The 27,931-nt window shown below is 37.9% G+C and overlaps 9 protein-coding genes across 9 annotated transcripts; 3 read left to right on the top strand and 6 right to left on the bottom strand.

The window, feature by feature from the left end:
• Positions 1-55: 55 nt before the first annotated feature.
• Positions 56-829, bottom strand: PHYBLDRAFT_172606 (hypothetical protein; the record flags this gene model as incomplete). The annotated part of the gene is made up of 3 exons (XM_018436834.1): positions 56-269; positions 345-383; positions 603-829. 3 exons carry the CDS (start codon positions 827-829, stop codon positions 56-58), a joined length of 480 nt encoding a protein of 159 aa, XP_018287395.1.
• Positions 830-2,567: 1,738 nt separating this feature from the next.
• PHYBLDRAFT_149752 (zinc finger, A20-type transcription factor) lies at positions 2,568-3,322 on the top strand (the record flags this gene model as incomplete). Its single annotated transcript, XM_018432332.1, has 4 exons — positions 2,568-2,703; positions 2,771-2,994; positions 3,045-3,159; positions 3,228-3,322. The coding sequence occupies 4 exons, from the start codon at positions 2,568-2,570 to the stop codon at positions 3,320-3,322; spliced, it is 570 nt and encodes a 189-aa protein (XP_018287394.1).
• Positions 3,323-3,965: 643 nt separating this feature from the next.
• On the top strand, positions 3,966-6,404 carry PHYBLDRAFT_478 (NF-X1-type zinc finger transcription factor; the record flags this gene model as incomplete). The annotated part of the gene is made up of 5 exons (XM_018440190.1): positions 3,966-4,128; positions 4,209-4,398; positions 4,466-4,798; positions 4,860-5,416; positions 5,500-6,404. Coding segments are annotated over 5 exons (2,148 nt in total), but the record flags the coding sequence as incomplete, so codon positions are not given.
• Positions 6,405-6,551: 147 nt separating this feature from the next.
• On the bottom strand, positions 6,552-7,490 carry PHYBLDRAFT_127157 (hypothetical protein; the record flags this gene model as incomplete). Its single annotated transcript, XM_018429150.1, has 2 exons — positions 6,552-7,277; positions 7,341-7,490. The coding sequence occupies 2 exons, from the start codon at positions 7,488-7,490 to the stop codon at positions 7,161-7,163; spliced, it is 267 nt and encodes an 88-aa protein (XP_018287392.1). The 3' UTR covers positions 6,552-7,160.
• A 625-nt stretch (positions 7,491-8,115) lies between these two features.
• Positions 8,116-8,736, bottom strand: PHYBLDRAFT_172603 (hypothetical protein; the record flags this gene model as incomplete). Its single annotated transcript, XM_018436833.1, has 1 exon — positions 8,116-8,736. The coding sequence occupies one exon, from the start codon at positions 8,734-8,736 to the stop codon at positions 8,116-8,118; it is 621 nt and encodes a 206-aa protein (XP_018287391.1).
• Positions 8,737-9,855: 1,119 nt separating this feature from the next.
• PHYBLDRAFT_178107 (glycoside hydrolase family 38 protein) lies at positions 9,856-15,480 on the bottom strand. Its single transcript, XM_018437953.1, has 27 exons — positions 15,217-15,480; positions 15,133-15,147; positions 14,870-15,071; positions 14,601-14,811; positions 14,333-14,538; positions 14,159-14,271; positions 13,992-14,087; positions 13,895-13,910; positions 13,783-13,831; positions 13,635-13,699; positions 13,327-13,465; positions 12,964-13,030; positions 12,588-12,736; positions 12,395-12,503; positions 12,189-12,282; positions 12,010-12,123; positions 11,699-11,804; positions 11,564-11,621; positions 11,458-11,482; positions 11,329-11,384; positions 11,096-11,248; positions 10,959-10,994; positions 10,823-10,900; positions 10,605-10,755; positions 10,424-10,526; positions 10,183-10,365; positions 9,856-10,107 (listed from the first exon to the last, which is right to left on the bottom strand). Exons 1-27 carry the CDS (start codon positions 15,439-15,441, stop codon positions 9,969-9,971), a joined length of 2,958 nt encoding a protein of 985 aa, XP_018287390.1. The 5' UTR covers positions 15,442-15,480; the 3' UTR covers positions 9,856-9,968.
• Positions 15,481-16,174: 694 nt separating this feature from the next.
• PHYBLDRAFT_149746 (hypothetical protein) lies at positions 16,175-17,371 on the bottom strand (the record flags this gene model as incomplete). The annotated part of the gene is made up of 4 exons (XM_018432331.1): positions 16,175-16,336; positions 16,396-16,608; positions 16,671-16,976; positions 17,030-17,371. 4 exons carry the CDS (start codon positions 17,369-17,371, stop codon positions 16,175-16,177), a joined length of 1,023 nt encoding a protein of 340 aa, XP_018287389.1.
• A 535-nt stretch (positions 17,372-17,906) lies between these two features.
• Positions 17,907-19,870, top strand: PHYBLDRAFT_78531 (hypothetical protein; the record flags this gene model as incomplete). Its single annotated transcript, XM_018443374.1, has 4 exons — positions 17,907-18,028; positions 18,320-18,390; positions 18,614-18,621; positions 19,129-19,870. The coding sequence occupies 4 exons, from the start codon at positions 17,907-17,909 to the stop codon at positions 19,591-19,593; spliced, it is 666 nt and encodes a 221-aa protein (XP_018287388.1). The 3' UTR covers positions 19,594-19,870.
• A 4,334-nt stretch (positions 19,871-24,204) lies between these two features.
• Positions 24,205-25,139, bottom strand: PHYBLDRAFT_93875 (hypothetical protein; the record flags this gene model as incomplete). Its single annotated transcript, XM_018443840.1, has 5 exons — positions 24,205-24,276; positions 24,363-24,449; positions 24,554-24,610; positions 24,848-24,980; positions 25,027-25,139. Coding segments are annotated over 5 exons (462 nt in total), but the record flags the coding sequence as incomplete, so codon positions are not given.
• Positions 25,140-27,931: the final 2,792 nt, after the last annotated feature.

Genomic DNA, 27,931 nt, shown 5'->3' with positions numbered 1-27,931 from the left:
TGCAGCGATAACTACACAGGATTGTTTGCTTTTTTAACTGTTCTGCTACTACTGACTAGAGCTTTTTCTTTCTTTTAAGGGTAGTAAAAGAACGTGCACTTAATCTGCAAAAATTTTCTGGTCTTCTTCTGTCCTTGCGCAAGTCAAAAAGAATATGCCTAAAGTTTAGCGTAGTGACCATAGCACGGTTCCAAAGGCGATAGAGAGAAGACCAAGTATTATCCTCAGTAGATTCGGTCACGGGAATTAAGCACTGTTGGTTTTTGAACCTGAGTATAAATTGTATAGCTTATCAGTCTATTCATATACATACATATATTCTTTGCATATAGAAAGACATTTACCCTAAAAAGTCATGTCCATCCACTGTAAGGTATTTTCTTCTTTAAAATAGTTTAGCATTTTGAACTTTCTTAAGTATTTCAAGCTCATAATTTTGACAAGCAGGGTACAGACTGGAAGTCTTGAACTAATCAATCAAGTATACCTAGAAGTCTTTCTTTTCTAGTGTTCTACGCATTACAATGCCTCTGATGGACTTTTGGTTTTCACTTTGTCTGGCTGACTAATTACTAGGTATCAGTACAGCATAATTGCCAAACCTTTTCCGAATATTCTTGGCCAAGCGTTTGTCTGCTTTTAGCTGATTAATTAAATTTGAAAGTTTCATTTTTCTGAACGGAAGTAGGCTACTGGTATGTTGATCTTCTACGGCAGAATTATCTTCATTTGCGTAATAGGCCTTCATCGCTGGGGTGACTCTGGCTTTTTCTTGAAGATAATTTATAGATTTTTCTTTGCTAGTTGTTGAAGAATTATGTTGGGACATGAAGAGCTCAGTTGCAATAATATGGCCTAGCTTCACATCATTCCTGAGTTTTCTGTTTTTTATTTTTTATTTTTTTTTGCTTTTGTTCCGACATATTCTTGATTTCTTGTATATTTGTAAGTAGATTTTCTTTCGGCAGTAATACCTTCATACATCTAGTAAAGTAAAGCACGATTCCCAGGATCATCAAACACGCATTTCCCGATACTATCCTACAGCTTCTCTTTCTCTAACGCTTCGGCGTACCGGAATTCATTTTCCACCAAAGAGATCGACTTTTTGCCACCAACACCTTTCTTTTTTGTCTCATTGTTTTGCTTCAGCACGGACACGTCAATACCACCTGTATATATAATTCCTCTGGACTTTACATCCTTTGCTTATCTCTGGGGTCTTAACGCCTTGGCATTAATATCCATGACGCTTCCCCATACCACTCCTTTATTCAAATGGTTAATAACAGCATAATTTAAGATAAGAGGATTTAGAATATGAGTATCGATTGTCATATAACACGGCATAAAGCCTTTTAGTAATGGAAACTAGCTAAATGTTTTGACTTGAAGTACTTCACACGTTATTGACGATCTGTAGTACGCTTTTATGTGCTTCAGCGGATTGGATTTGCTGTCATAATATATTAGGCCTTTTGAATATTGATTATCTGGCGGATATGAGTAAAAGAAATTGCGGATAATGACAAGTGTAACAGAGGGAAAAAATGTTCATAGATGTCTTTAATATTTCTTGATGAGATAGCCTGCTTGATCTTGTTTATACTATCTATTATTGTTTCACCGCTGGTACAATGTCTTAATTCTTTTCCATTATTCTCCATACCACTTTCCATTGCCTTGATTCTTTAGTTCTTCTTAAGGAGCAAACTAAGAAACATTCGAATTTTATTTCAAAATTGAAGCTTGATCCCGTTCGGATAAGCGGTTAGGATTTTTGGCGTATCGTAAGAAGCTACTTTATGAACATAATTCGTGTCGATTGGTTTATATGAGCAACACCAAAAATACTGGCTTTAACAATCGAATATTAGATCCTTGTAAGCTATTGATTTTGACGAAGCCTTCTGTTTAATTGACTTGTAGTTTTGGAGGAGTGAGAAAAGTTTTTTTTTTTTTTTAAAAAAGAAGTCTTCATTAATAAAATTCTCTGGAGAAAAATCAGGTTTGTTCTCCAGTTTATTAAGAAATATATACTTCAAAAAGGTGAATTTATGCGATAAAAGTTTCTTACTTAATGATAGAGACAGCATTATAAGCACAATTTTACCTAATACGTATTTAGACTAATTTTGAACTATTTTTTTTTTAAAAAAAAAATAGTGTGGACATTCATAAATTAGTTTGATTGACAAAGTTCATGATAAACTTGTTTTGCCCTTTTTTTTTGAACCTTTAGTCTGGCCCTACCAACTGTCTTATTCATCTTAATCTAAATTCTTTTCTGTCCTCATCCAAAAGAGGCAAGCAGATTGTCAATTTTAATTCTAATTTTTCCAAAAAAAATCAAAACTAACATCGTCCCAATATCAAGTAGAAACACTGTATTAAAGGCACATGCATAAGTGATGTATGATATACTTACATCAAGTGACAAGTATTGATTCTCATAATCTACTTTACGTACAAACCTACTTCTACTCTCACACAAACAAACAAACAAACAAACAAAATATCTTTTTTTTTTATATATTTAACTAATTTTAGTGTATTCTTTGGGACACATGGCGAATAACAGACGAAGCCCTTCAACATCATCTCTTTGCAGTGCCGGATGTGGGTTCTATGGAAGCGAACTATACGGAAATATGTGTTCAAAGTGTTTTGTATTGTCCATTCAAAAAGAACAGGCCAAACAAGGTAAGGAAGGATGAAGAGCCGAAAAATTAAAGTCTTTTAATTAAATCGTATGGGATACATTCCACAGATGAGCCCACCAAGGCTTCTCAAGCAAGTAATGCTCATACGAGTGAAATGTTTCCCAGACGCAAGCATCCCAGATCCCCTTCTCCAGTTCTATCTGATATAATTTCAGACACAACGGAACTATCCACAATTGTAGCAATTGGTGATAGTCCGCATTTACGAAATGGACCACAAGAAAGACCAGTACAAGTACAACAAGGCAGATGCTTCCGATGCAGAGTCAAGGTAAGTAATCGTCATTTAACAAAAATTATTGATGAATGTATAATTTGTAGGTTCCACTCGCAAAGCAGACGATTAACAAATGTCGCTGCGAGTATGTTTTTTGTGATGCCCATCGATATCCCGACCGTCATGACTGTGAAATTGATGTTTGCCGTTTGGACAGAGGTAGGCTTCCACAAGCACAGTATAGGAAAAGAAAAAGAAAAAGAAAAGAGGTCTGTGACTTTTGATAGTGACACAGTTCGCAGTTTTGCTGGCGAAGAACAATCCTAAACTTCATGAACGACCAAGAGGCGGCCGATCCTTTAGGCGCATCGATAGTCCCTAAAAAGGTCATTCAGCTCACTTTACTGCGGTGCCTTATCGGACTGCGCCACTTGAATAGAATATATATCCAATGAAACCGCTCAATTGTCTTTTTCTCTTATTCTTCTCCTGTCTACTTTTTATTTTATTTTTTAATGAGTGAGGCTCCTGCCAAAACTGCTCCCAACACTGCATCAAATGCACAATCGAGTGTTGGTGTAAGTTCTTCACAACCCTCTGATCCTAGAGGTCAAACTAAAGATAAACCTTCCGATAAACCAAAAAGTCGAAGACGCTGGAAACCAAAGAATAATGCTCCCACAGAAGGAGCAGCTCCTTCTACTTCCAACTCAAGCAATAACAATAACCCCTCCACAAACCCTGCCCCAAGTGAACCTTTGAACCAAAAGCCAAAGTCTAAACCAAGGCGCAGAAAACCAAAGCCAACTACCGCAAGTCCCTCTTCTTCAACTATTCCTCAGACAGGCGATTCGGTACCTGATCCCAAGCCAACCAAGGCACATGTGCAAAAGCCAAAGGCAATTCGGGATCATAAAGACAGACCACAAGCAAAACTCACAGAACAAGGCGATTCTTCAACTGCAGACAAGCCCAAACGAACGCGTAACAAAAAAGGGCCTACTCTGGCTGCACCAGATACCCAAGATCTTGCATCTAGTCTAGCATATGAACTAAAGACATCAACTTACGAATGCATGGTCTGCTGGGATGTAGTTCGACCAGCACATACTACTTGGACCTGCGATTGCTGTTGGGCAGTTTTTCATATTCATTGTGTTCAGAAATGGGCAACGAAATCACTTTCAGGTAGATTGCATTCTCAAATATACGTGTATATATGTACATGAAAAATATTATCAATCGGTGTTAAAAAGTATCTATTTTAGATATATCCACCAACAAGATGATCACTTCATGGCGCTGTCCTGGATGTCAACACACTCGAACCGTTGTACCGAAAGATTACTTTTGTTTTTGCGGAAAACAACGGAACCCAGAACCAAATAAATACTTAACTCCACACAGTTGCGGTCAATTATGCAAAAAAACACGTTCGTGCCCTCACCCATGTGTACTGTAAGTTTTATATATTTTATTTATTTATTTAAAGATTGTATAAAAATTAACTAACCATATTAAATAGGCCATGTCATCCTGGACCATGTCCACCTTGTACAGCAATGGGTCCTGTTCTGACATGTTTTTGTGGAAGACATACTCGCCAAACACGTTGTGTGGATACAGACTATGCCACACAAGCATATAAATGCGAAGAAGTCTGTGGAGAGAGTTTAGGATGTGGGAAACATGACTGCAAAGACACATGTCACGCTGGTCTCTGTCCTCCTTGTACTGTCGAGGAAATCCAATTGTGCTATTGTGGCCGTCATGAACGCACTGGAAGATGTGGAAGTGGGAAAGCAATTGAAATTAAGGGCCACGTAGGATATTACAGCTGTGGAGACGTGTGTGACAGGTAAGATTTATATCTATTTACCTAAAATATGCTTAATTCTCAATTGATTGGGTTAAAATAGTACATATTCATGTGGAATTCATCGTTGTGAAGCTACCTGTCATCCTTGTGAAGCAACTCCCAAAAAATGCCCGTATGATCCCAGCTTAGTGAAGACTTGTCCTTGTGGTGGTGAATCTCTGGAGTCACTGGGCGTTGCAAAAAGAACTTCTTGTACTGATCCAATTCCCACGTGTGGTCGTGAATGCTCAAAGGTATTACCATGTGGGCATGAATGTCATGAAACGTGTCATACCGGCGAGTGTCCTCCATGTAAAGAGGTTGTGGAAGTACCCTGTCGCTGTCAATCAACCGTCTTTTCTGCCACGTGTGCAAGTGTGTGCGAAGTTGCAGGTGGTGAGCCGCCAGAATGTGGACGCGTTTGTAAATCCATGCGACAATGTGGACGTCACCAATGTGGAAACAAATGCTGCCCAGCCATGAAGCAAAAAGGCAAAAAAAAGCAAGGTACTCCTGAGAATATTCACGAATGCCCTCTAGTGTGTGGCCGCACGCTGGGGTGTGGTGTTCACACCTGTCAGGATAAATGCCATAAAGGACGATGCAACCCATGCCTTGGTAGGTTTTCTTTTAATTTTTCTTTTGGGTTTTTAAACAAACAATTACTGATACATATCTGTGTGTGCGTGTGTTACAAATAGAGGCTACATTTGATGAGATATCTTGCCATTGCGGAAGAACACGCTTAGAACCACCAATTCGCTGTGGTACTCAAATTCCAGCATGCCCCTATCCTTGTCAACGTCCTGCTCCATGTGGACATATGCGCTTATTACAACACACCTGTCATCCCGACGATGAGCCATGCCCGCCATGCTCCATCCTAATTACTCGTACTTGTATGTGTGGTAAAACCGAGCTGAGAAATGTGCCTTGTTACCGCGAATCCCCACGCTGTGGCAGGATTTGCGACAAGATCCTAGATTGTGGCCATAAGTGCAACAAAACTTGCCACAGTGGACCCTGCTTAACCGAAACCGAATCATGTCAGCAGTCATGCCATGGTACCCGTAGTTGTGGACATCCGTGTAAAAGAAAGTGCCACAGCGGTCCTTGCCCAGAAACAGACATATGCCCGGGACGAGTGAAGGCAAGCTGTGAATGCGGCCAAAACTCCACCGAAATACCTTGTCATGCAACTGCAGATTCTAGTGGTTCCAACCATGTACTTCCCTGCGATTCATTTTGTGCAAAGGTCCAGCGCAATCGTAAGCTCGCCTTGGCTTTTGATATCAATCGCGACGAAACAACCGAGACTTTATCCACAGATGATCTTGGTTATTATGATGACACTCTCCGGGAGTTCTATCGTGAAAATACCGGCTGGTGCAAGCAGGTCGAAGTCATGCTTATTGAATTCTGCAACAGTTCACGCCAGACTCTCAATTGTAAACCTATGCGCAGTCATTTCCGAAAATTCATCCACCGTTACGCAACCCATTTCAACTTAACCACCACAGCTGTGGATCCTGAGCCAAAGCGAAGCGTCATTGTTCAAAAGACTGCTGGCCAGAGTCGTGTTCCTCCTGTCTTACTCTCCCGCGCCGCATTTGAACCCTCTCTGGGACGCATGCCGACAGTTGAACAAATACAGATTGAGAACGCTGCAAAGTCGTCCCGCCAGCCTGTGAATTCACTTTATCTCACCGACCTTGCCTTTGGTTTGACAAAAGTCGAACTAGATGTTGCTCTTCTAGAATGCTGCGGTTTAACCAAGGTTGCTTCACGATGGATCAACGACAGTGATGCAGTTGTAATCCCACTTTCGGACAATTCGGTCGCCATGGACGAGCGTGAAGAGAATGTCTGGAGATTAAAGAAGATCCTCAAAGACAATTTTGTTGCTAAAGGACTTTGTTCTCGCGTCGACTGTTGCTGGCTAAACCAAAAAGGTGATGTTACATGGTCAGAGAAGCCGACTATAAGGCGAGAAATTGTCAATCCTTCCACAAACACTAGTCGATCCAACAATGCTTTTGAGGCACTTTCTAATGAAGATGAAGAATGGATGCGTGTTAACAGCGAACATACTGTTCGAAATGCATGGGAAGAATCTGAGAAAAGAACCAATCTGGAAACTCCCAAGGTAAACCAGAAAGAAAACAATTTATGGGATGGTCAATCCACCGAAACATCCGCAGAGAATGTCTCAGAAGAAGAGCAGTCGAATGCACCAGCACACGAATCTTCGGATGATTGGGAAGTAGTAACAGCCTAGAGGCAATATATAAAGAGCCAAAACATCCTGTTGTAAATAATATCCTCTTTCTCTTCCCTTATATATATATATTAAACATAGTATTTATTGACTCTTTTCCTCAAAACCAGCTGGGGGTTCTTCCATTTCCTTCCAAATCTTCTTCATTCTTGCTCTTTTTTCGTCTGTTGCTGCCTTTTGGGCTGCTCTGTTGGCCACAAACTTGTCGAATATATTTTAATACAAATAGTATGTTTACTCAGCTACATATACTGTGATAGATACCTCTTCCTTCAGACACTTGTCGACCTTTTTCTTTGCATCATTACAAAGCCCGATGAATCGGTTGAATGAGTTGGCATGATGACATTCATCAAGGGCCTGAATTGCTTCATAGCAGCCTTCGTGTTTGTGTGGAATTAATTGAGGATGCATGGTAATGTAGGAAATAGACAAATAACTTTGGGACCTTGCAATATGATTACAAGAAAAATAAAACCGGAAAGCCTACGCTAGCCGTCACAGGTGGGCCGGTCAAAGGCGGAGAAAGCTTGATCCGATAATTGAAAAAGATGACTTTAGTGAGTCAAATTGATCCTTGACAACCTCGCCTCATTTCTTTAAGTTTGTTGTCATTATTTTTGCAAATCTTCATTGATATAATAATAGTTTAAGGTAAAAAGAGGTAAGGAAGCTTAGATAATACCCTTTACCAATATTTATGTATAAACCATCAGAAGTGTACCATTCCATCTCAAGGGAATTATCATTAATGAGACAAGTTCCAATATACACTATTTAATATATTAACATTTTGCATCAACAGTTGAATAAAGTAAAAAAAAAAAAAATTATGCAAAATGACAGTTACATCAAAAGTAAAAATCATTAAATACATTTATTGAAGATATTGCTTTTCTTTTGGGTTTATTGGGAGTATTAGTATGAGTATGAATGAGAGTGATAGTTGGAGTGGGATTGTTGTGGTTATTGCTGCTATTGCTGTTGTGGTTCGGGTTGAGGCCGAGACCGGAGATTTAGCCCATATTGATTTTGTGGATTAAGCACGCCGGGGTTTCTTTGATGGTGGTCGAGAAGAGGTAGGCCCGTTGTCAAAAACATCCTTTACGGTAGTAAAGATACGCTCAATATCTTCAGTTGGGTTTGGGCCAAAATGATAATGTATGATATTGTGGGCTTTACTGCGGTGGATATAGTGAAGGGAATTGGCGAATCTATTGACAAGTTCGGGGCTTCCATGGATGCAACATGTCTTCATCAGCTCTAAAAAACGATCGGCAAATTCAGATACTTGCTCGTCACGTCGCTGTGTCATCTTATTAAATGCCTGTTTCTTTGTTTCCAGGCATGTCTCGTCACCGTAATCTTTCTCCAGCTGTGCCCGCGCCGTTTCCCAGGTCAGACCTCGGTTTGCCAGGACTCGATCGAACCATATGAGCTGCGGCGGCTTGCACGATACCTTTAAGGCCTCTTCCCAATAACCATCAAAAGGCAACATTGCATTCTCGATAAGCTTTCGCTCAAAGGCATAGATGAAATAATGGATGTTGGCGTACACAGAGCTGTCGTTGGCTTGCTTATCGTTTGTCTTCAGTTTTAGGACAGGAATATCCTCCAAGGGAATGGTAGGCTTTTGCTTTTTTTGTGGCTGTTCAGACATACGAAAACTGTGTTTATTGGGGTAGTTTGGGTAAAAAGGTGTATTGACGGGTGCATCAAGATGCACACAAACTTGTTCTCGAGATGGGTTTTAAATTCATTGGTATGATTGGCTGAGATTTTCTCTCTCTCTCTCTCTCATTTGAAATCCATTCAATCGAATATTCCTCTGCGATTAATCAGGACATCAGTCGTAAATTAGTTTTATTGGCCAGAGGAAGATGTAACTTTTGAATAACAACAAATATTCAGGGCTGATGGTTTCTATGCTCAAATTGATAAAACGCAGCTGATGACAACAACAAAAAATGGAAAGGAGTACAAGGGACTGTGATATTTTAGTGCTATTTTTATAATCGGAATTCTGACTCTTGCCGGTCGACCGTAACTAGGTGAACGTTTTGTATAAATTCTTATTTCCGGGAGACCTTGAGTCGTCCAGTGAAAATGGTCAACTCTGGAAATATTATTAAACAAGAACAGCCGCTGGTGGTGCCTTTGAAATGTCGATACTATTTGTTTTCCAAATAGACAAACCTTCACAAGTTCTCACGAATTGTTGTCGCACTACCTTTCTTGTTTTCTTACTTTATTTGATTACAACAAGCACTTTTTAAGCTTCTCGCCTCCGTAACACTGAGCTTTAATGACGGTTTCCTGGATTTTGAGCAGTAGAGACCTTGGTGTTATGGAGGTAAGAAATTTGAAAAGTTGTTGTTGTAATCAAATAAAGTAAGAAAACAAGAAAGGCAGTGAGACACCAATTCGTGAGAGCTTGTGAAGGTTTGTCTATTTGGAAAATAAATAGTATCGACATTTGAAAAGAAGAAGAGAAAGGGGGTTTTACACTGAACTACACAGATATTTATATTATTTTGGATGGGAAATTATTTGACTGAAATATATCATCATCATTCATATCTGAGCCTCAATTAGACTATATCTTGATCTTGGGATAGACAGGCGTTCATATAGTTGTGGTCGACTAATAAAAGCTAGTCAGTCTCAGCTTTATTTCTTTGCTTTTTATTGTAGACATGTCTCAATGGATGACAAATACTGCCTATAAATGAAAGTGAGAACAGGTTGGTTACAGCCATATAAACGCTTAATACAATATATAAGCAAAAGAGGGTTCCCCCACATTTATTTAGGATTTTAGCTTTGTATCTTCTTTTACATACAATATTTTTATTGGAATCATATGTATGATTATGCTTTAATACTGTCCTATCAATTCAAGGTAGCTTTGAGGGTTAAGATCTGGAAAGGGGTCAATGAAATAACGAAAGATGATCTGAAAGTAGGTTGCAACTTTTCTCCATTATCTTCAAGAATGTTTGATATCTCCATACTCTTGATATCAAGCGAGCTATTTGAATTGAATTTTAATATATACATGTTATATGAATTATAAGATAAAAAAATGTAAACCACTTTAACTTACCTGCTAAGCAAAACTGTCTGTTTTCCTCCATAGGCCTCGAATAACCGAAGAATAACCGTCTTTGCTTTACCCTTGTCATCTTCTGCAAGCTTGATAGTATCAATGATCACGCCACCAGGAGTAGAGATCTCAAACAGGGAAGGTACAATTACACCTTCTCTGAAAGCATTTCCCTTGGCATAACTGTGTAGAAATAGCTGTTAACAGATGCATCATATTATTTCAATATATATATATTTACCGGATAGACAAAGGAACATTAAATTCAAATGCTTCACGAACAACATTTGAGTTGTTGAAATGACCTTGATGTGGGTAGATAGCATACTTAAAAGCATGTTGGCCTATAAATGAAGTTTTTTTTTCTAGTTAAGCCAAAACATTCGCCTTTTACATATAAAAGAAAGACTTATTTCTCTTACCCATATCAGCATGTTCATCAGGGCCTTTTGGTGATCTCAGAAGTGATAATCGTTGAACATTGTCCTGTGTGGCATATCCATACTTGCAATTGTTGATCAAGGCAACACCATAGTTTGCCTCTGACAAATCGGAAAACTTGTGTCCGCACACCTACACAAATGCAGCTTAGATAAGTTAATACTGTTTATAATACTTGCTAATATTCTGGTGTGGGCACCTCAAATTTGGCAGAGTCTTGGGTGGAGTTGTAGTGATTTGATCGTCTTACAACGCCATGTTGAATATCATATGTTGCCTACCCGCTCGTATAAATGTTAACAATGCTTATATACGAGTTAGTTTCTTTAACTCACATGGTCCGTAACAAGATCCCAAGGGAATTCTACTTTCTACAATAAATAAACAAACAGAGCAAAGAAGAGTCCAAACAGTATTACTTAATATATATATATATGACATGGATTCATATACATTAAGCTGGTATACTTGCCAAAAATTTATGGCTTTCGTTCCATTCTACAACATTGTTAAATTCGATTCTTTCACCAATACATGTTAGACTTATTGTCTGTTCTATGCAGCTTCTGTCAGATATATTCTGACGGAATTTGAGTTCTGCTTTAATTGGACCCTTTGAAACGATCTGTATAATTTATATAAATATACATAAGCCAAAAGCTCAGTACAAAATTCATTATTATGCATCTCAAAATTCAGGCTTACCTGGACACTCTTGCTCCCTTCAATAGTCTTTCGCTTCTGAAAATGGTATATTTCAACTGATTTCAACAAATAAACATAGATAATTAGTAGTGATATTTTGTAATATTTTGTGAAGTTGGGTAGCCATACCATCCCATGCATCCCAATACGTCGGCTAGTAAGCACATAACAGAACAGAACACAAATTGAGTATAATGGCTATGATAAATTTAACGTTATATAAAATAATACGTACAACATCTTCGTAAAGAACCAATGTATTTCCTCGTTCTCCTGGAGAAACCAAATTTCCTCTATATTTTGTATAGAAATATATATATATTTACACAAATTAAATATGATATCCACAGCTTGCAAAAGGAAAACATACCTCATAACTCTTTCGTCAATAAGCTCAATTAGCTGTCCGTCTGAATTGAATTTTGCTTTTAAATTGCTGTTCTCAAGCATGAAGTTACCATCCTCAGTTTCGTAGGCTGCGATGATTTAAGTTGGATTAATTAGATACGTACACTGCTTGCTGTATACACCAATAGCATACCTTTGGCTATATTATCCTGTGCTAGTTTATCATCTCCAACAGATCTTCGTATACGGCCAGTAAGACTTAGCCCATCGACGTCTTCCACTGCAAACAGTTGTCAATATTATGATTAAGATCAGTTATTTAGTATATATTACCAATGATATATTTATCATCCTCATTATCCGCTGTATTATCGTCTGAAAATTTCTTTTTTGGTGCGGCCAACACTTCTGACCGTTTCCAGCTGAGCGTATTAAATACAATAAATCCTAAAAAAGTGATTTTAGCATAGTTTAGTTTTCAATACCCCCAAGTAATGAGAGAATAGTATTACCGTTTTCCTCATCTTGATCAACTGCGTTATAGTTGTCTTCTCTTCTGTTGCTATTTATGATATAGCTTTGTGCTTTATGTCTCAACAAGAGAGCCTGTGATATAACTTCTCGGTGATACTACATATATTTACGACACATTAGAGACATTTTTACTTTAACAGAGTTGTATTAAACGGAATCTAAAGTAAATATGCGTATTATATACCTTGTGTACGTCTGTGTAAGCCATTCCGATTGCGGAGCCAGGTAGACAGTCATGGAACTGGTTGAGGCAAAGTAGTTTCCACAGATGAGTAATAGAGTCAGCAGGGTAGCTAGTTTTTTTTATACATATAAGTACAATTTAAGCTCTGATTAGTACTATTTTTTTTTTCGCTACTTTTGGTCAAATTAAGTACATGTATTTCTCTGCCAGATCCGGATTACTCTGAAGAACAGCAGCCATTGTAGAAATGATCTCTAAATCTCTCAAAAGTACTTCGCCTTTGCGATTTCCCTGCTTTACTAATGCCTGAGTAGTGTATGTTCCTCGATGGAATTCAAGGTACTAAAGGTTGAAGCATTTTAGTATTATATATTTTTTTCAAGTACTAATTTGGGTGATGAATTGTCATTACCAATTCACCCTTGTACGATTGAAGACCCTTTGACTCTTTTTCCACACTTTTGAAGAATTTGAGTGCACTACCCGGCTTGCACTCCGGTATTCCATCCTGCAGTAGAAAGTTAGAGAAATTATATTTTAAGATATGTATATCGAATTAATATACTTACCACGTCTTTCATACGCTTCAATCTTTCCAGCATATCAGGTGTAGGACCTCCACCGCCATCACCGTGTCTATCAGTGATGTATTAAGCAAAAAGCAAATTACGCATGAATGTATACAAATATGTATCATACCCATAAACTAACAAGCTTTGATTGCAGCTCTCGAGATCATGATTGTTCTTTGCGCTGTAACATATATATATATATATATATATACGTATTTTAAAAAACAGCATTATATATATAATATACTACACTATACCATTTGTACAGTTCGCTCGGTGTAACACTAGCAGTGTAGCTATAAAGGTACAGTGTCAATATATATAGCAAATAAACACAACATTACCCTTTTTAAATCTTACGTTTCAGCAGGCGTCAGATGAGCTAAAATTCGTGAGTTATCAATTCCTGTCCACCAAAATGTAGTCAAAGGAAAAGTGTTGATATTATTCCAAGACAGCTTTTGGGTAAAGAAGTAATCACATCCAGACTGCTTAAGAACTTGAGGAAGCTAAAGAGACATATTTAGATACTAATAAGCAGGAATTATATATATATATAGTATGGTTTTTGTATTGTGATATTACTTGACCAGAATAACCTATGATGTATCATTATGACTTGAATATTATTGATCTGTGTAGCGTATATGTGTATTATATAAACATACCAAAAGAATCCGGAAGCCAAAAAATCTTGGTACGCTTGCCAAAATACTTTTCAAAGAAGCGTTGACTGCAAGATGACAATACATAATTCCAGGTTAGCCGCAATACTGAGAGGATAGATAAAGAAACACAGCCATTATCTAGACTCACCCTAAAAGCATCTGGCGACATAGGGATTCTCCACTAGGCATGTTGGTGTCTAATAAATTCAACGATGTAAGCTTATTTCTAGTTTCTGCCTAATATAGTTGCTTGAACTTGCCATGCTCAACCCAGCTCTACACATGTGTAAAAAGATGGTTGTATATATATATTAGCTTACAGATATTTAGACTATATACAAATGCTGTAGTACTTACACCGCCAATTATTTCCCATTGGCCATCCTTCTCTTTCTTTTGGATTTTTTTGAATAAAGGTGGATAAAGATCCTTCAGCCATTCATACTGTTGGGCCTAGAGTTCAATCAAAATTATTTAGCTTTTTTTGTATGTGTATTTGTAAGGATCAGGTCGATTTTATTTACTTGAGATGCAGTAAAGATGTAATCTGGGTACTTGTTCATCAGGTCGAGCTGTGTAGACCACGAACGGGCAATTTTACGCTTGGTTTCTTCATAGGGCCACAGCCATGCCGTATCTAACAATCCACTAAGTTTTGTTGCTTTTTGATAAATTTTAACTGGGCTTTAAGGATTTACCAATGTGACAATTTCCTAAAGCAGTTACTTTGTGTTGGCCTTTTCCGTTGCGGGAGGAAAGAAATTCAGATGTGAGACTTTTGCATTGCTTCCATGTCTTTGGATCGTCTGCAATAAATTGATTGATCACTTCATTAAGAGTCCAGAGGGCGTTACGTGCTCTAACCGAGTCTTCATTTGTGTTATACGCAATACCACGAACAACACTAAGTAAGAATATGATTAATTTACTATCGATATGAGACCTATTACGGAGCGTGTCACTCACTCTAAGTCATGATACAAATCCTGGATTTCGTGGGAAGGTACAACCAGATCGGCTTTTATAAGTCGAAAGTATCGGTTGGGGTCCGGAACCATTGCATCGTTCTGGTCTCCCACGCCAAACATGCCATTGCACGCAGCCTCCAGGTAAAACGTAAAGTCTTGACCAGGATTTGCATTGCGCGTCAAAACATATTCATGACGAGACTGGGCAGCTGAAAATAAAATGAGTTATAAGCAATGGGTATACATTTTGATTGACTTTGAGCTTACTTCCTCCTGTCAATCCTTGGAGAGGTACACCATCTGTACTCCAGATCATTCCTTCTGATTGCATATCCCATTGAAACACGACCTCTTCTCCAGCAATTAATTCTGGGATGACGATGGTAACCTTGAACCAATGTGTTGACCAGCTAGGTCCAAACGTGGTCTCATTTTGTTTAAATTCTTTATAAGTTCCAGCCATAGCTTCCTAGAATTAATTTGTGTTAATATAAAACCAAATTTTCAATATATAAGCTATGCCTTGTTACCTCAAAAGTAATTCGCTACATGGTTTAGAGTTAGTCATTATTATAATTGTATTGCCTTGCAATATAATGTAATGTAAAACTTACCTTTAGATTCGGGACACTGTAGACACTCAATTTTACATGAGGCTCGCCTTTATATCTTGCTTTCCAAAGTGCTTGGTGTACACCCATGCTGTAAAATTGCCCACCACCACTCATGAAATTGTTGATTCGGCTCTTGGTTATATTTTGAGGGACACGCGGATTCTTATCCAGAGGTGGGAGCTGAGGGCTCCCAGATACGGGTTTGTGTTTGCGATAGTCTTCCATGCTTAAATTTAATAAAAGAAAGAAATTCCAAAAGAAAGGATGAAAGAATGAAAGAAGAAAGGAAAATAAAAGAAAATCAAAATCAAGTATATATTTGACAAACAATTTATGGCCAAATAAGTTTTTTCTTTTTCTTTTTCTTTTTGGTATCTCCGTCTTTCACTTGTGTCATGTAAGTAAGCGTTAATTTTTTCTTTTTGATGCCATGCAAAACAGTTATACGTACACGACACAATTTTTAATATAATAGAGAGGGTATCGAGTTGTTATAATTTTAAGATGGCTAAAAAAATAATAATAATAATTATTGATAAAACCCAATCAAAAATAAAAAATAAAACTCAGACAGACACAGTTGTGAGAATTTATGTTAAAAATATTAGCACTGAAAAATGTAAGGAAAATAGACCTTAATAGACTTGGCTTTCCGAGGCATACTCTATTAATTAAATGTAAAGAAGAGTCTCCTGAACATCTTATGTTTTGTTTTGAGGGGAGAAAAATAAGCTTAAATGCTCACTAAATGGCCTCCACCATGAAATTTGCAAAAAAATATATTGGACTTTAATTCGCCGCGTAAAATACAAATTTGCAAACTGCAATTCAGGCTCGAAGACACTCTCTCTATTGTCTTATTTCTATTTAATATCATTTTTGCTTCTTGGCTGGCTGTGTATCAATCAAGTGTAAAAGACGTGTGTGTGTGTGTGTGTGAATCAAAAATAATAATAATTTATTGTTTAATCGCCCATGGAGGCAGTGACGAAATCAGCCAACGTGGTATAGCAACATATATTTCTTCTCTCAAAAACCTGGGCATTCTTGGCTTCGCATTCCCTTTTGCTTTATAATCGGATTGCATGCTTTCATCAATCAAGCCCAGAAACTTGTTGAACTATATTTATTTTATTAATATTCTACTTCACCGTGATCACACCACAAGAAATAACTTACTTCATCGCTTCTCCAGCTGGGACGGGCAACTTTCAACATACGCACTGGGAACCCAGGGAAAAGTTCCTCTGTGTCAGACTCGCCGTCCGACATAGCCCCTTTTTGGATAGCACCAAAAAAAGCCATCTCGGAATCTTCTTCAACCGTGAGACCCATCTCCTTGTCTACCACCCTCCAGTACCTAGTGTAGATATCCTGGCGGCGAGGATGGATCTAAGAAAAAATAGTAAGATGAGTACAAAATATCTTAAATGAATAACATGTTTTGTAATAACCTCTTTCATCCGGCTGGCGATTCTTGCCCTGCGGTTGTTGTCCACGCGCTGCTCAGGCAATGTATGTGCTTTACGATGGCAGTACCTATAGTTACTTTTTACCATCGATACTACCATGCCAGGCCAAAAGCTGACAGCTTGGGGTTGGGGCTGGATATACTCCCGCAAGTACGCAACAACAGCAACATTATCGGGATGGTCAACCCGCTCATCTACGTTCCATCTTCGTCTTGCTTCATTCTCGACAATCTCAGTAGGATCATTAGATCTGAAGTCCTTTTTCCAGATCTTCTCTCTGATCAAGGCCTAGATACTACATGTTAGATTATTATTCACTCCATACGATTTAACATATTTACCAAAACTGCAACTTTTGTCTCTTCTTCAGAAATTCGGTCAAAATATGGGGCAGCAGATGGGGCAACTGCTGGGAGAACTTGTCTACTGGTAGATGCCAAAGACATGGCAATCGCACCAACTGTCTCGGTGTTTCTTCTTTGGACGTCAATGAATTGACCAAATCTGTTGTCCAGGGATCCAAGCATGGCGCTCATGTTATCAAGGCGAGTTGACATTTCTTCCATGCGCTGTTCTTGGGTAACAGCAGGTACAACAAGATGCTGCTCAACACGACCAACTGCAACCTGGGTAAGGCTATTTCTAGCATTAGATCTAGGGGTTCTAGGAGTAACGGGAGCCATCTTCTATACAAAAGTATATTTCAAAATCAAATTAGATTATGATTTAAGAGTATTTTGATTTGAGGATATTAAGTATACTTTAATGGTAGCTAATTTTTTTAAATGATATTTGTGATATGTAAAGACTATATATTACTGAGCTAGTAGGATATGTATGGGTACTTAGTGCATGTAACAGAATATATATATATATATTAAGTTTTCTTTGAAAGCTTAATAAGAACTGCTTGTAGTTTTGGAAAATATTTTCATGAAAGAATTCTGTGCTAGCTGGTATCTGTTGGGATGGGGTCAATGGGATTGAAGAACGTTTTGAAGTAAAAATCATGCAAATATTATATACGTGCGAGAGTTGAAAGCCAGCTGAGAATGACGACATATGGTACTTAAGGCTTATAGGAATACACTCCCATATCAGAAATCATCGATAAGATATTTACACTAAAGAAAATGGCAGGATTGATAACTCCGTACTCGTAGAAAATATACAAGCTCGTACAATAGATGCGCGCACGTAGATTCTCCATCCAATAGCATGTCAGTTTTTAGTATACAAAATATTCGAATCGAAATCGCCATTTGTGACATGAATTCGGACGCAACCGCAAAAACAAATGGTCACAAATATACCATCGAAATGATCAAAAAATACACTTGGTGTGGACAGACCAAAAGTTCAAAAAAAGGGGCAAAATTAATTACAGCTCGTCCAATAATATGACTTAAATTCTTGCTCTTTTTTTTGCCCTTTTTTTTTGAAACTTTTAGTCTGTCCACACCAGCTGTCATTAAGTCAAAATCTTTTATTGAGTATTTTTCTAGAACTTGCATCCTATGACCCATACTTTCCACCAAAAAAAAAAGCTTTTATTCTCAATCCATGTAGGAATGGAATAAGACTGATCAGTCGGGGTCATTCATCAATCTCTCCCTTTTTTGAACTTTTAGTATCTCTACACCAAGTGTAATTGTTTATTTATTTGCTAATGTAACTGGGCTACTTTTATTAAAGGCAAATGGTAAGTATACAGCTGTAGATACTTTAAGCCTATTTGTAGATAGGGACGGTTGATATAAAAGTAAGATAAGGGAGTGATGTGGCCAAGTATGGATTAGATAGAGATAAGAATATATATGATTAACATGATCCACTAGGATATTGATCAAGAGAAAGCCTCGCCACAACTCAGACTTTAGCTTAATAAAAAAAATATGCTACTACTATCACTATCACTATCACAGTAAGTACAGTAAGTACAGTAAGTACAGTAAGTACAGTATATTTGGCTTTAATGGAGCATGTAGAAATACAAGCATTAAAGCACTTATTTTCATGTTTTGCAAAAAAAAAATTTGGTGAGTAGGTAAATAACATTATGAAAGACAAACCTGAAACAATTTGGTCAATAAAGCATAAATAAAGCGTTTTCTTTCCTGGGTATACGGACTGTGGGCAAATGCTGAAAGGCTATATGCTATGTGCATAATCAACTAGTTTGGTAGTTTCACAGCCATGTATGATCGCGGGTTTATTAACTAAAATATATGTATTAAAAAGGTACAAAAGAGGAAATAATACCCTTTTAAAGACCACCATCTGTCTTTCATCAAGCCCAAGATCTAAAAGACGGTGTTACTTACAGTTTTGTGCTTCCAGGACTCGGTAAAAGAGCGCCATATTTCAGCACAGCTGATTATAAATTAAACATCTTTCCTTTCTTTTTCATTTCATTTATTTTCTTTTCATCAACTTTTAGGTGTCTACAATGGCACATTCCTCTCGCTCATTGTCTCTATTGCTAGCTATATTTTGCGTGTTATCATTTTTTAGCCCCATAGCTTCGGCCGTCAACTGTACCGATGCATTCTGCGTTTCACCTGCATCAGGAGCAAGAATCGATCCAAAATGTCCTGATGCCTGTCCTGACAACTGTTACTACATCGTAAATCCCTGCTGTGTTAGTCAGCGTGCTCCTTATTGTAATGTCACTTCCTCGGCATCGGCCTCAGTATTCGACCCTAGCTCCTCTATTCCAATTTCACTCTTACCTTCATCCGTTCCTTTATCGTCTGCCGGCCCAAATCCAACGCTTTCTAGTATTGGCGCATCTGGCTCTCAGGCTCCAGCTTCATCCGGTAGTGTACAAAACACGTTCTCCGTATCTTTGTACATGGCATCAACTGCGTCAATTGTAGCTATCATAAGTCTTGTTTTAATGTAGTACAACTGTATGCTTAGACCCATGGCTATTACATACCTCTATATGAATTAAATTTCCTCGAGTACTGTCTAAAAGCAGCTCCATCCCAAAAATTACATTTAAGGATTCTTAAATACCAGTTTCATCTATATAAAGTGCATTTATCCATTTCAGAGTTACAAGCATTTTGGCTTACACTTTAAATACATCTTTATGTAATATGTTTATCTACAAGGCGTATTAAGGAATTATTTCTTTTAAAAAAAATAAAAAACAATCGTTTTTTTATCTGCGTCTTATTATTTTATTTATTTATTTATTTTGGAAATACCCCTTTGAGATCTCGCCGTCTTAGATTTTACATAGTTTTTCTTCTTTTCTTTCTTAGCGTTCTATATAAAGCTTACAAAGTTAGAAAGCCTAGGGAAAGAAAGAAACCTGTAATAATTTAAGCAGCTACCCGAGTATATTGTTAGTCACAAATACAAATCAAGTACGTGCGCGCTTTCCCGTAAAGACATACCAAAGTCATTGCTATCTATTGTAAATTAAAGTATCTGAAGAACAGCCTGTGTTGAATAAGCCATCTATTGTTAAAAATGATCATTCAGAGCTACACTTTATCTCCAGTCCACTCACTACGTTGTTGACTCATTTTTTTTCGCTTCTCACAGTATCATCCAGCTAGAAAAGAGACTCTATATCCTGGGGATACAAATCGAGGTCGGTATCACAACAAATACATGGAAATACAGCGGTCTTAAGCATTAGACATAAGGATTTATAAGGACAGGATATTCCTCTGTCTGAATTCCACGCCATGTTCGTTTTTTAAGGCAATATTCGGTATAAAATTAATGAAACAAAACTTAGAGTCTTTATTTGATGTCAAGTTAATCAGGAACAACTGGGTGAATGCCTTGTCATAACTTTTGTTTCTTTTGTAGGTTTGGTTATGTTTAAATCTTTAAAAGCCCTACTCTCCTTGGTAGGGCTAGGGCTAGGGCTAGTGTGGTGTGGTGTGGTGTGGTGAATTGTACACCTATATTATATTCTTTGAGAAAATCATTGGTTATAGTTTTTTAATGTAAATTTATTTATTTTTCCAGTGCAAAATAATACTTGTTAAACGCGCATAATGAAGAATCGATGATATCCACCCAAAAAAAAATACAATAGACGGGATCCTTCAAAATATTATAAAGTAGTTTAATGCTGTCCCTCTGATTTAGCTTGAGCTTCTTTTTTGCCTTGTCTTCCAAAAAGAGTCTTTCGTACAGTTGTCTCTGCGTCCTCCTTATTTTCTACATCACGGCTCCAACCCTTATCTGATTCAAGCCATGCTGTAAACTTGGATGAAGTAGTTGGGGTAGAAGATGGTCTGCGGCGAACAAAAGTATCTTCTGTACCGATAATGTAAAATAGATGATAAGTGTTTCTACAGATCTTGTACTGCATTCTTGAATGTACATGTATTCCGCTAAGATCTTTATCTTTTGGTTTGTGTCGTAGATTTCGTTTGAGAAAACGTGGTTCGAGATCAGTCTGTTGGACACCGTCTGTTTCTTTTGTCCAATCGATGTAACTAGCCACATATTCTTCATAGCCGTCTTGCTCCCCTGCCTCATGATACGTGGGATCGTCTTGTCCCAAAAGTTGAATGGAAAGAATGCGATTTGAGGTGTCCTTAAGATAATCATACAATAAGCATCCAAGTCACACAAGCATAATCTGCTTAACTTACAAAAACAATATTATACAGGTTCTCATCTGTCCCAACGGTATCTTCGGCTAATAATCGGTACATTTTTATTGCTTGAGAGTCCGGGTTCTCGACTTCCCGTTCTTTCTCAAAGAGACTAATGAGTGATTGACATGATTCTCTTGTGACAATATCATGTATCTTGTTTAAATGACAAGGCATTAGTCGCGTGCTTGTCGCGTCAAATCAAGAAAATTTTACTTACATGGCGAATGAGAGTTAATATGAGCTTGTCAATAGTAAATATCACGTATGCCTTTGTACCAAATATGTAGCGTGCGCTCTCCTCAAACTGCTGTTGATCTACATTCTCTTCAAAGAACTTGTCTATAAGGTTCAGTAATGCATGATAGTGTCCACGGTTCAATCCCATCTTGTCTACTACAAAATATATTATTTAGTGTTTTTCTCTTTATTTTATTTTTAGTAGGTTTACCAGACATTCTACGATTGATTGTGCCAAGTTCAAGAGCAATCTTATTTGTATCCTCCTCCTTTCCTGGGTTAAGTTTGTACTCGGCATCTTCCGTTTTAAGCTTCTCCAGGCGTCCATACGCCATCTATGGTAACAAAAGTTAAGCATATATTATCGTATGTGTTTTATGTATATTATCGTGTTACCTGAAGGAGTCTAAAGAAGCAATAGAAGCTGTCATTTCCAAAGAAATTGAATACTGTCCGCCTCTCAGGGGACACAGAGTCGGTTTCTGTAGTCTGCGCAGTAAAATCTTCTTGAACCAAGGAGTTCTTTCGATGAGGTGCTGTGAGAATAACAGGAGATGCTTCGTCCCCACTCGAAAGTTGGACATCAACTTCGGTACCAGTATCATCTTTGTCTTCCTGTTCGGTATCCTCTTCGTCCTCATCACCAATCTCTTCGGGTGTTTGATGGGGTGGTCGAATCATATTGCGTGTAAGTACATCCTTTAGCAGTCTTTCGTCTTCATTGTTTTGTAATCGTGGCATGGCCCTATTAGCTGTGCGGGTCCGTCTTAACGCAGTTCTTCGAGTATTCATAACGACATCTCCGTCTGAATCGTAAGACTGCATAGATCGTGATTCGTCCTCTTCATCTTCTACATCCTCCATTCCTTCGTCTTCTTCTTCAATCTCAGCGGCGTCAGGAACTACGTCTGATACGTCAAAGAAAAGTGGTACAAATGTCTCGATAAAAGCTCTGACTTGATCACATTCAGTTGCATTGTAGAGACTTTGACGTTCCAAGAAAGAGAATACGAGTCGTGAAATATCTTTAAATAAGGTCTTATCTTTGAATGTGCATGCAATTTGTGGCCCTTGTCTTCCAGTCATAAGAACCCTAGTAGAATCAGAATGTAATGATTTTCCTTGTTTCTGATCCTTCCGCAGTGATTCGATTTCTGCAACTAATGCTTTTGCTGTGATAGCCTTTCGGTCACTACTCTTGAATGTAATACCCTGGTAGTCAAGAGACTTCCAGTAATTCTTGGCTTCTACTTCACGCCAGATCTTATTCCACTCTCGCTATAATATAGAAAAAGAAAGAGTGTTATATTAAGCTTTTCCGTCTTATTCTTTTCTTCTTCTTCTTTTCTTGTTACAGAATTTACCTGAGCACGTTTCCATTCGTCATCCTTTTGTTTCAGACGTTTAAGAACAATAGGAACCGTTCGTGCAGGATTATCGTGCAAAAGCTCAATAATCTCCAAGCCTCGATCGCTGCCGTATATCTTTTTAAGGATTCGCTGATATATTGTCTGAGAAGATCCACCCAGGCCAGGAAGTACTCTATACTCTGCCTTTTCTTCAGGTGTCATGTTGGCAATTTTCTTAGCAATCGGTTCAAGTAACCCAATTGTGTTTAGATTGGCTTCAATATTAAGATCATAGTCGTATCTAAAACCAATTCCACACATAGTCAATTATCAATTCATTAACATTAATTCGGCTGGTCTACCTCTCTTCCTCGACTCTATTCAGTGCCTCTTCGTATTGATTCTTCTTAGAGGCAACGAATCCATTGTCTTCGCTAGCCCATGTGGGGTGTGAGACGTACTCGTCATTGAGCACTTCCCAACACAAGGCATCCCTTCCAGAACAGGTCTGGTTTTGCCATTTTGAGTCTACCGCCACCTTGTTTTGGTCACCTTTGCTGTCTGACGTTTTTGGAACTAAACGATAACTTGGGCCACATGTCTTGTACTGAGCCAGGTCAGGCTTAGTTTTGTCGGCTGGTATGTTCTCGATAACTTCGTCTTTGCCATCATATCCGACTAACGTCTTGAACCAATCAAATAACTCTTTGTTACCTCCGATAAAAGTCTCTACTCGACTAACAAGCAAGTTTTGATCCACAATCTGCTGGCTAAACAAGCTGAGAAGCTTGAGGAATGCGTTGTATGTTGACTTGTTTCCAATGTATTTTCGAACGCGTTCAAAAAACTCTACTTCTTCCGCGGAAATAACAGGTCGAACGATCTCTTCATCGGGTGGTGCGCCAGAACGAACGTCAGATGTCTGAAGAACCATCTTATGGTGGAGTTTGGAGCGCTACACAGACGTATATGCATATACATATACACATTAATATATAAATATCAATATATGATGATATATGCGTTCTGTATTGGTAATCTAGAGGTCACATCATATATAATTTTTACCTTTGGAATACCTGCACCAGACACGGGGCCAACTCGCTTCTTTCTTCCCTGTCCTGTATTTGACAATGACATGGCCTTCTTTCCCCCTATAAAGAAGAAATGTCATTCCAGACGTTTCTGTATCAGTATTTATATGGGCATGATCCAAAGAATGTATTTACCATATGGCATTCTACCACCAGCACTAAACAGGGCTGCAGAGCCTACTGAATGATTTCCAGAAGCGTCGGGTAAAAACTGTTTAAATTCATCCAAAAGATCATTGGCTCCGTCAAACAATACTTGGACCTGAGTATAGACCTAATAGGCAAATCCATGGTTTGATTGAATATTGAATATTCTAATTATCTGTTTCTATATATATATATATATGTATATATAATTACCTCTTGTATTGGTTTTTGATCTTTTTGGTACATTTGTAAAATTTCCAAAAACTGTTTGTATGTGTCTGGATCTCCTGCAAATCGGTTCTACAGCTTACGTTGTTATTCTCTTTTATATACATGTCTCTTTCGTATTATTTTTTTATTTCATTTATTTAATTCATTAATATCGTTTGGTTTTTTAATAATACCTTTATTTTATTAACATAGTTAATTGCATGATTAAATTCTACCGGAGGACGCCGTGCCTGACTTTCTTCCACCTGCCCAGGTGAAGCTATTTGTGGAGAAGAGTTTGGCTGATAGTTTGAAGGAGAAGCTATAGCACTTGACGTATTATGTCCTCTTCCATACGTAGATGAAGATGATCCATAAGAAGGTGGGTGCTGGTAACTGTGTGGGGAAGGCGCTGTCTCTGATATGAGTTTAAGAGGTTCTCCATCCATAGTACTTGTTACTCCAGAAGGTGTCGTAACCTTAATAACATCTCGTGAGCATTCGTCAGTAGAGCATTCGATACGATATCCAGGTGGAAGGAATGTATTAAAGCCAGAGATCAGAGAAGGATGACCCTTAAAAAGTCCTGAAACACGTTCGATCACTCCAGGCGTATCGATCCTACAGAGCGGGTGAATACCGGCCATATCACCTATCCTGCACTTACGCTTGGCTCTTGAAGTCCTTCATAATGTCAAGGAACTTATTGTAAACCTCGGGCTGGTCCGAGAACTTAATCTTGACTTGATCCAGATAGGTCAATGCGTCTTTAACATTCAGAGGCCGATAACCGTTCGCTGTACTGGCATTCGTTGCACGTGGCTCGGGGGTAGCTGGTGCAGGGACGGGCGCAGAGACAGCTGGGCGTGACTGGCTATACTGTGGGGGAGGGAGGGGTGCGACTGGGCTAGAAGGGCGGTGAGATGTTGTAGAGGATTGGGTGACGGCAGGAGAGGTAGGACGTGATGGTTGTGATGGGTGTACCGAGAGAGTTCCAACAGGAGGGAAAGTAGAACGTGGATGGGTTCTCTCGAGACCATTAGATTCGGGGTTGGTCATGGGGAATGAATGGTTCATCTGTGGGGAATGGTGCATTTGTAAAGCTGAATTCAAATGTGGACTAGAGCCAACAGACGAAGATGGATGAGAGGCGGGAACATTAGTCGCATATGCTCCGCTCTCTTGATTGCGCGGTGTGGATGCGGAATTAGCCTGGGATGGTGAGCGAATAGCTGGAAAGGAGGCTGTGGTAAATGCATGAGAGTATGATGGTACTGGTTGAGTAGGGCTGATGACTGACTGTGTGGATTCAAGTGAGCCAACAGGTCTACGAAATAAAAAAAGTTCGATGCTTTCTTTAGGTTGTTCTTAGTAAGTGAAGGCATACCTTGATACCACCGGCGATGGTTGCTGTGACGGAGGATCGGCTGCCATTAAGAAGGAAAAGACAATCGGTAAAGGTATTCGTCAACGCGTGCCGAAGTATTGACGCCCACAGATCAGGTAAACAGTCAAAAACAGATAAAAAACTATAAAAAAAAGGGCGCGTAAGGAAGAATGCGTCTTTGTAAAGGTACTATCTTGGTAGTAAGGCGCACTGAATATGGGAGGGAAAGAAACAAAAGATGGCGGAGAATCGGACACCAAAAGGTGACCCGTCTCACTTTTGGTTGTCACAAATGACGTGAACGGCACCGGAAAAGAAAAAAGAATAATGCGTTATAGACAGTCCGAACAACCTCGGGAAGAAGTCTAGCTGGGTAAATAAAGTAAATGGATAACATGCGTTGTCATTATATTGAACCATTAAACACATTACTTGTTTAATACTGTTAGAATTAAAATTTTAATAGACTTGATACTTTTGTGACTTTAGTAAATAATACATAAAGTAAAGTATAAAAATCTTATTTGCTCACCAGAGTTTTCTCCTTTCTTAAATTCAGAATGAGAAAGGTTGGATACCTAATCCTTTAAAGAATTGCAGGAATCTAATAAAAACATACAAATTCGAAAGCCATTTTGAGGTTAATTGGTAGTATAGTTAAAGCCTAAATTGTTAGTTGGCATCCTGAACATTAAATCGCTTTGAAAAAGATAAAAGAAAGTGAAAAATAGACACGACGACCTTTATAGAAAGTGATGTTGTATGTAGACAAAGATGAGAATTGACATTCTTATTAGTAATATTAGTAATATTATCATTTGGAACAAGTCTGAATATTTTAGTTAAGTTTATACTTAAAAATGCTTAAAATTATTTTACGGATTTGACTTTCTTTTGCTTTACTGTTAATATTTTACACATTGTATCTGGCAATGGTTCATTACCTAGGCACAGATATCTGTGCAATACCTCTAACAATATTCTTGATGTTGTACCAATGTAAGTTTTGTCTCTACATACACATCAACGCAGTGTATCTCGTATCAATTGACTGATAGACAAGAATATGAACTTGGAAAACAATCGTTCCTATATTGGTAATGCAAGACCATACACTAGTAATGATTGTAATTTCGTAATAATAAAGAGCATGGGACCTGATAAAATTAAGCTCGCTTTAAACAAATGTATTATACGTCAACGGTTGTTGATAACATAAAGATAAATGGCTTAACGTCAGTCAATAAGCTTATGTTTTATGTTTTATTTTCTATTCTTTACTCGTTTCGTAATACTCTTTATCTAATTTTTATACACTCAAATGGATTCATCTAAAATAGGGGGAGAGCCTATTGTATCCTCAATAATTCCAATGTTATGGCTGAGGATATTATTCCTTCCTTTGGTCAATAATATAGTTTCGCTCGCTTTATATCTAGCTCTTTTTTTTGGATTACAGAGGCAATTATACCAATTTAAACTAGGATTTGTATTATTATTTTAGATTCTTTCATAATTTTAAGCCAACATTCTTGAATAAGTCTCAAAAATGATGAATGTAAAGCCATGTATGTCAATTTGTAACCATGTTTATTGATAGCATTCGCAGCAAAAGAAAATTGTAGTAAGTCTTACAATTAGATATATTACACCTTTCACAAATGAGTTTTATTTTAAATTTACTTTAAAAGATAATCACAGAGAAAAGATATGTTGCCACCTACACTATGATAAAAAAAAAGGGGTGGAGATAATTTTAGTGAGATTTGCGCAATATTTTCCGTGGTTTAAAGTGTATTTTAAAATGAAATTTTGATTAAGCACTATTTCTTTCTCGCCTTTTTATATTTACATATAAAAACGTTTCAATTTCAATATCTTTGCTTTTCTTTTCTATTATTGTAGCTCAAAAGTAATGCCATACTTTAAAAGAAAGAAGTGTGTCGAAAACCTGCCCCTAAAATTTCTTCTAAATTCGCCCTTTTTTCCCGTAGTGTCTTGTCCGTTAAACCATCGGTGTAGGCAAAGTGAATTACCGAATATGCAAAATATTCATACATTAAAACACATCTGTAAGGCGTATTTTTGGGATTTTTTTTTTCAAAGTTTTGATATACTGCACTCTTATATATAAACAGGTATGCCCTCAATCACTCTCAAAGGTACTCTCATAACTATTAACAAC

This window comes from Phycomyces blakesleeanus (genome assembly GCF_001638985.1).
Source record: "Phycomyces blakesleeanus NRRL 1555(-) unplaced genomic scaffold PHYBLscaffold_22, whole genome shotgun sequence".
NCBI classification, from domain to species: domain Eukaryota; kingdom Fungi; phylum Mucoromycota; class Mucoromycetes; order Mucorales; family Phycomycetaceae; genus Phycomyces; species Phycomyces blakesleeanus.
This window is presented reverse-complemented; position numbering and strand designations above follow the sequence as displayed.

Coding starts and splice junctions, on each gene's coding strand:
- PHYBLDRAFT_178107 (XM_018437953.1), bottom strand. CDS start 15,441: ATGGAAGACTATCGCAAACACAAACCCGTATCTGGGAGCCCTCAGCTC. Junction 12,737..12,963: donor TGAAGCGTATGAAAGACGTG/GTAAGTATATTA, acceptor TTCAACCTTTAG/TACCTTGAATTCCATCGAGG. Junction 12,283..12,394: donor CTTACACAGACGTACACAAG/GTATATAATACG, acceptor GTTATATCACAG/GCTCTCTTGTTGAGACATAA.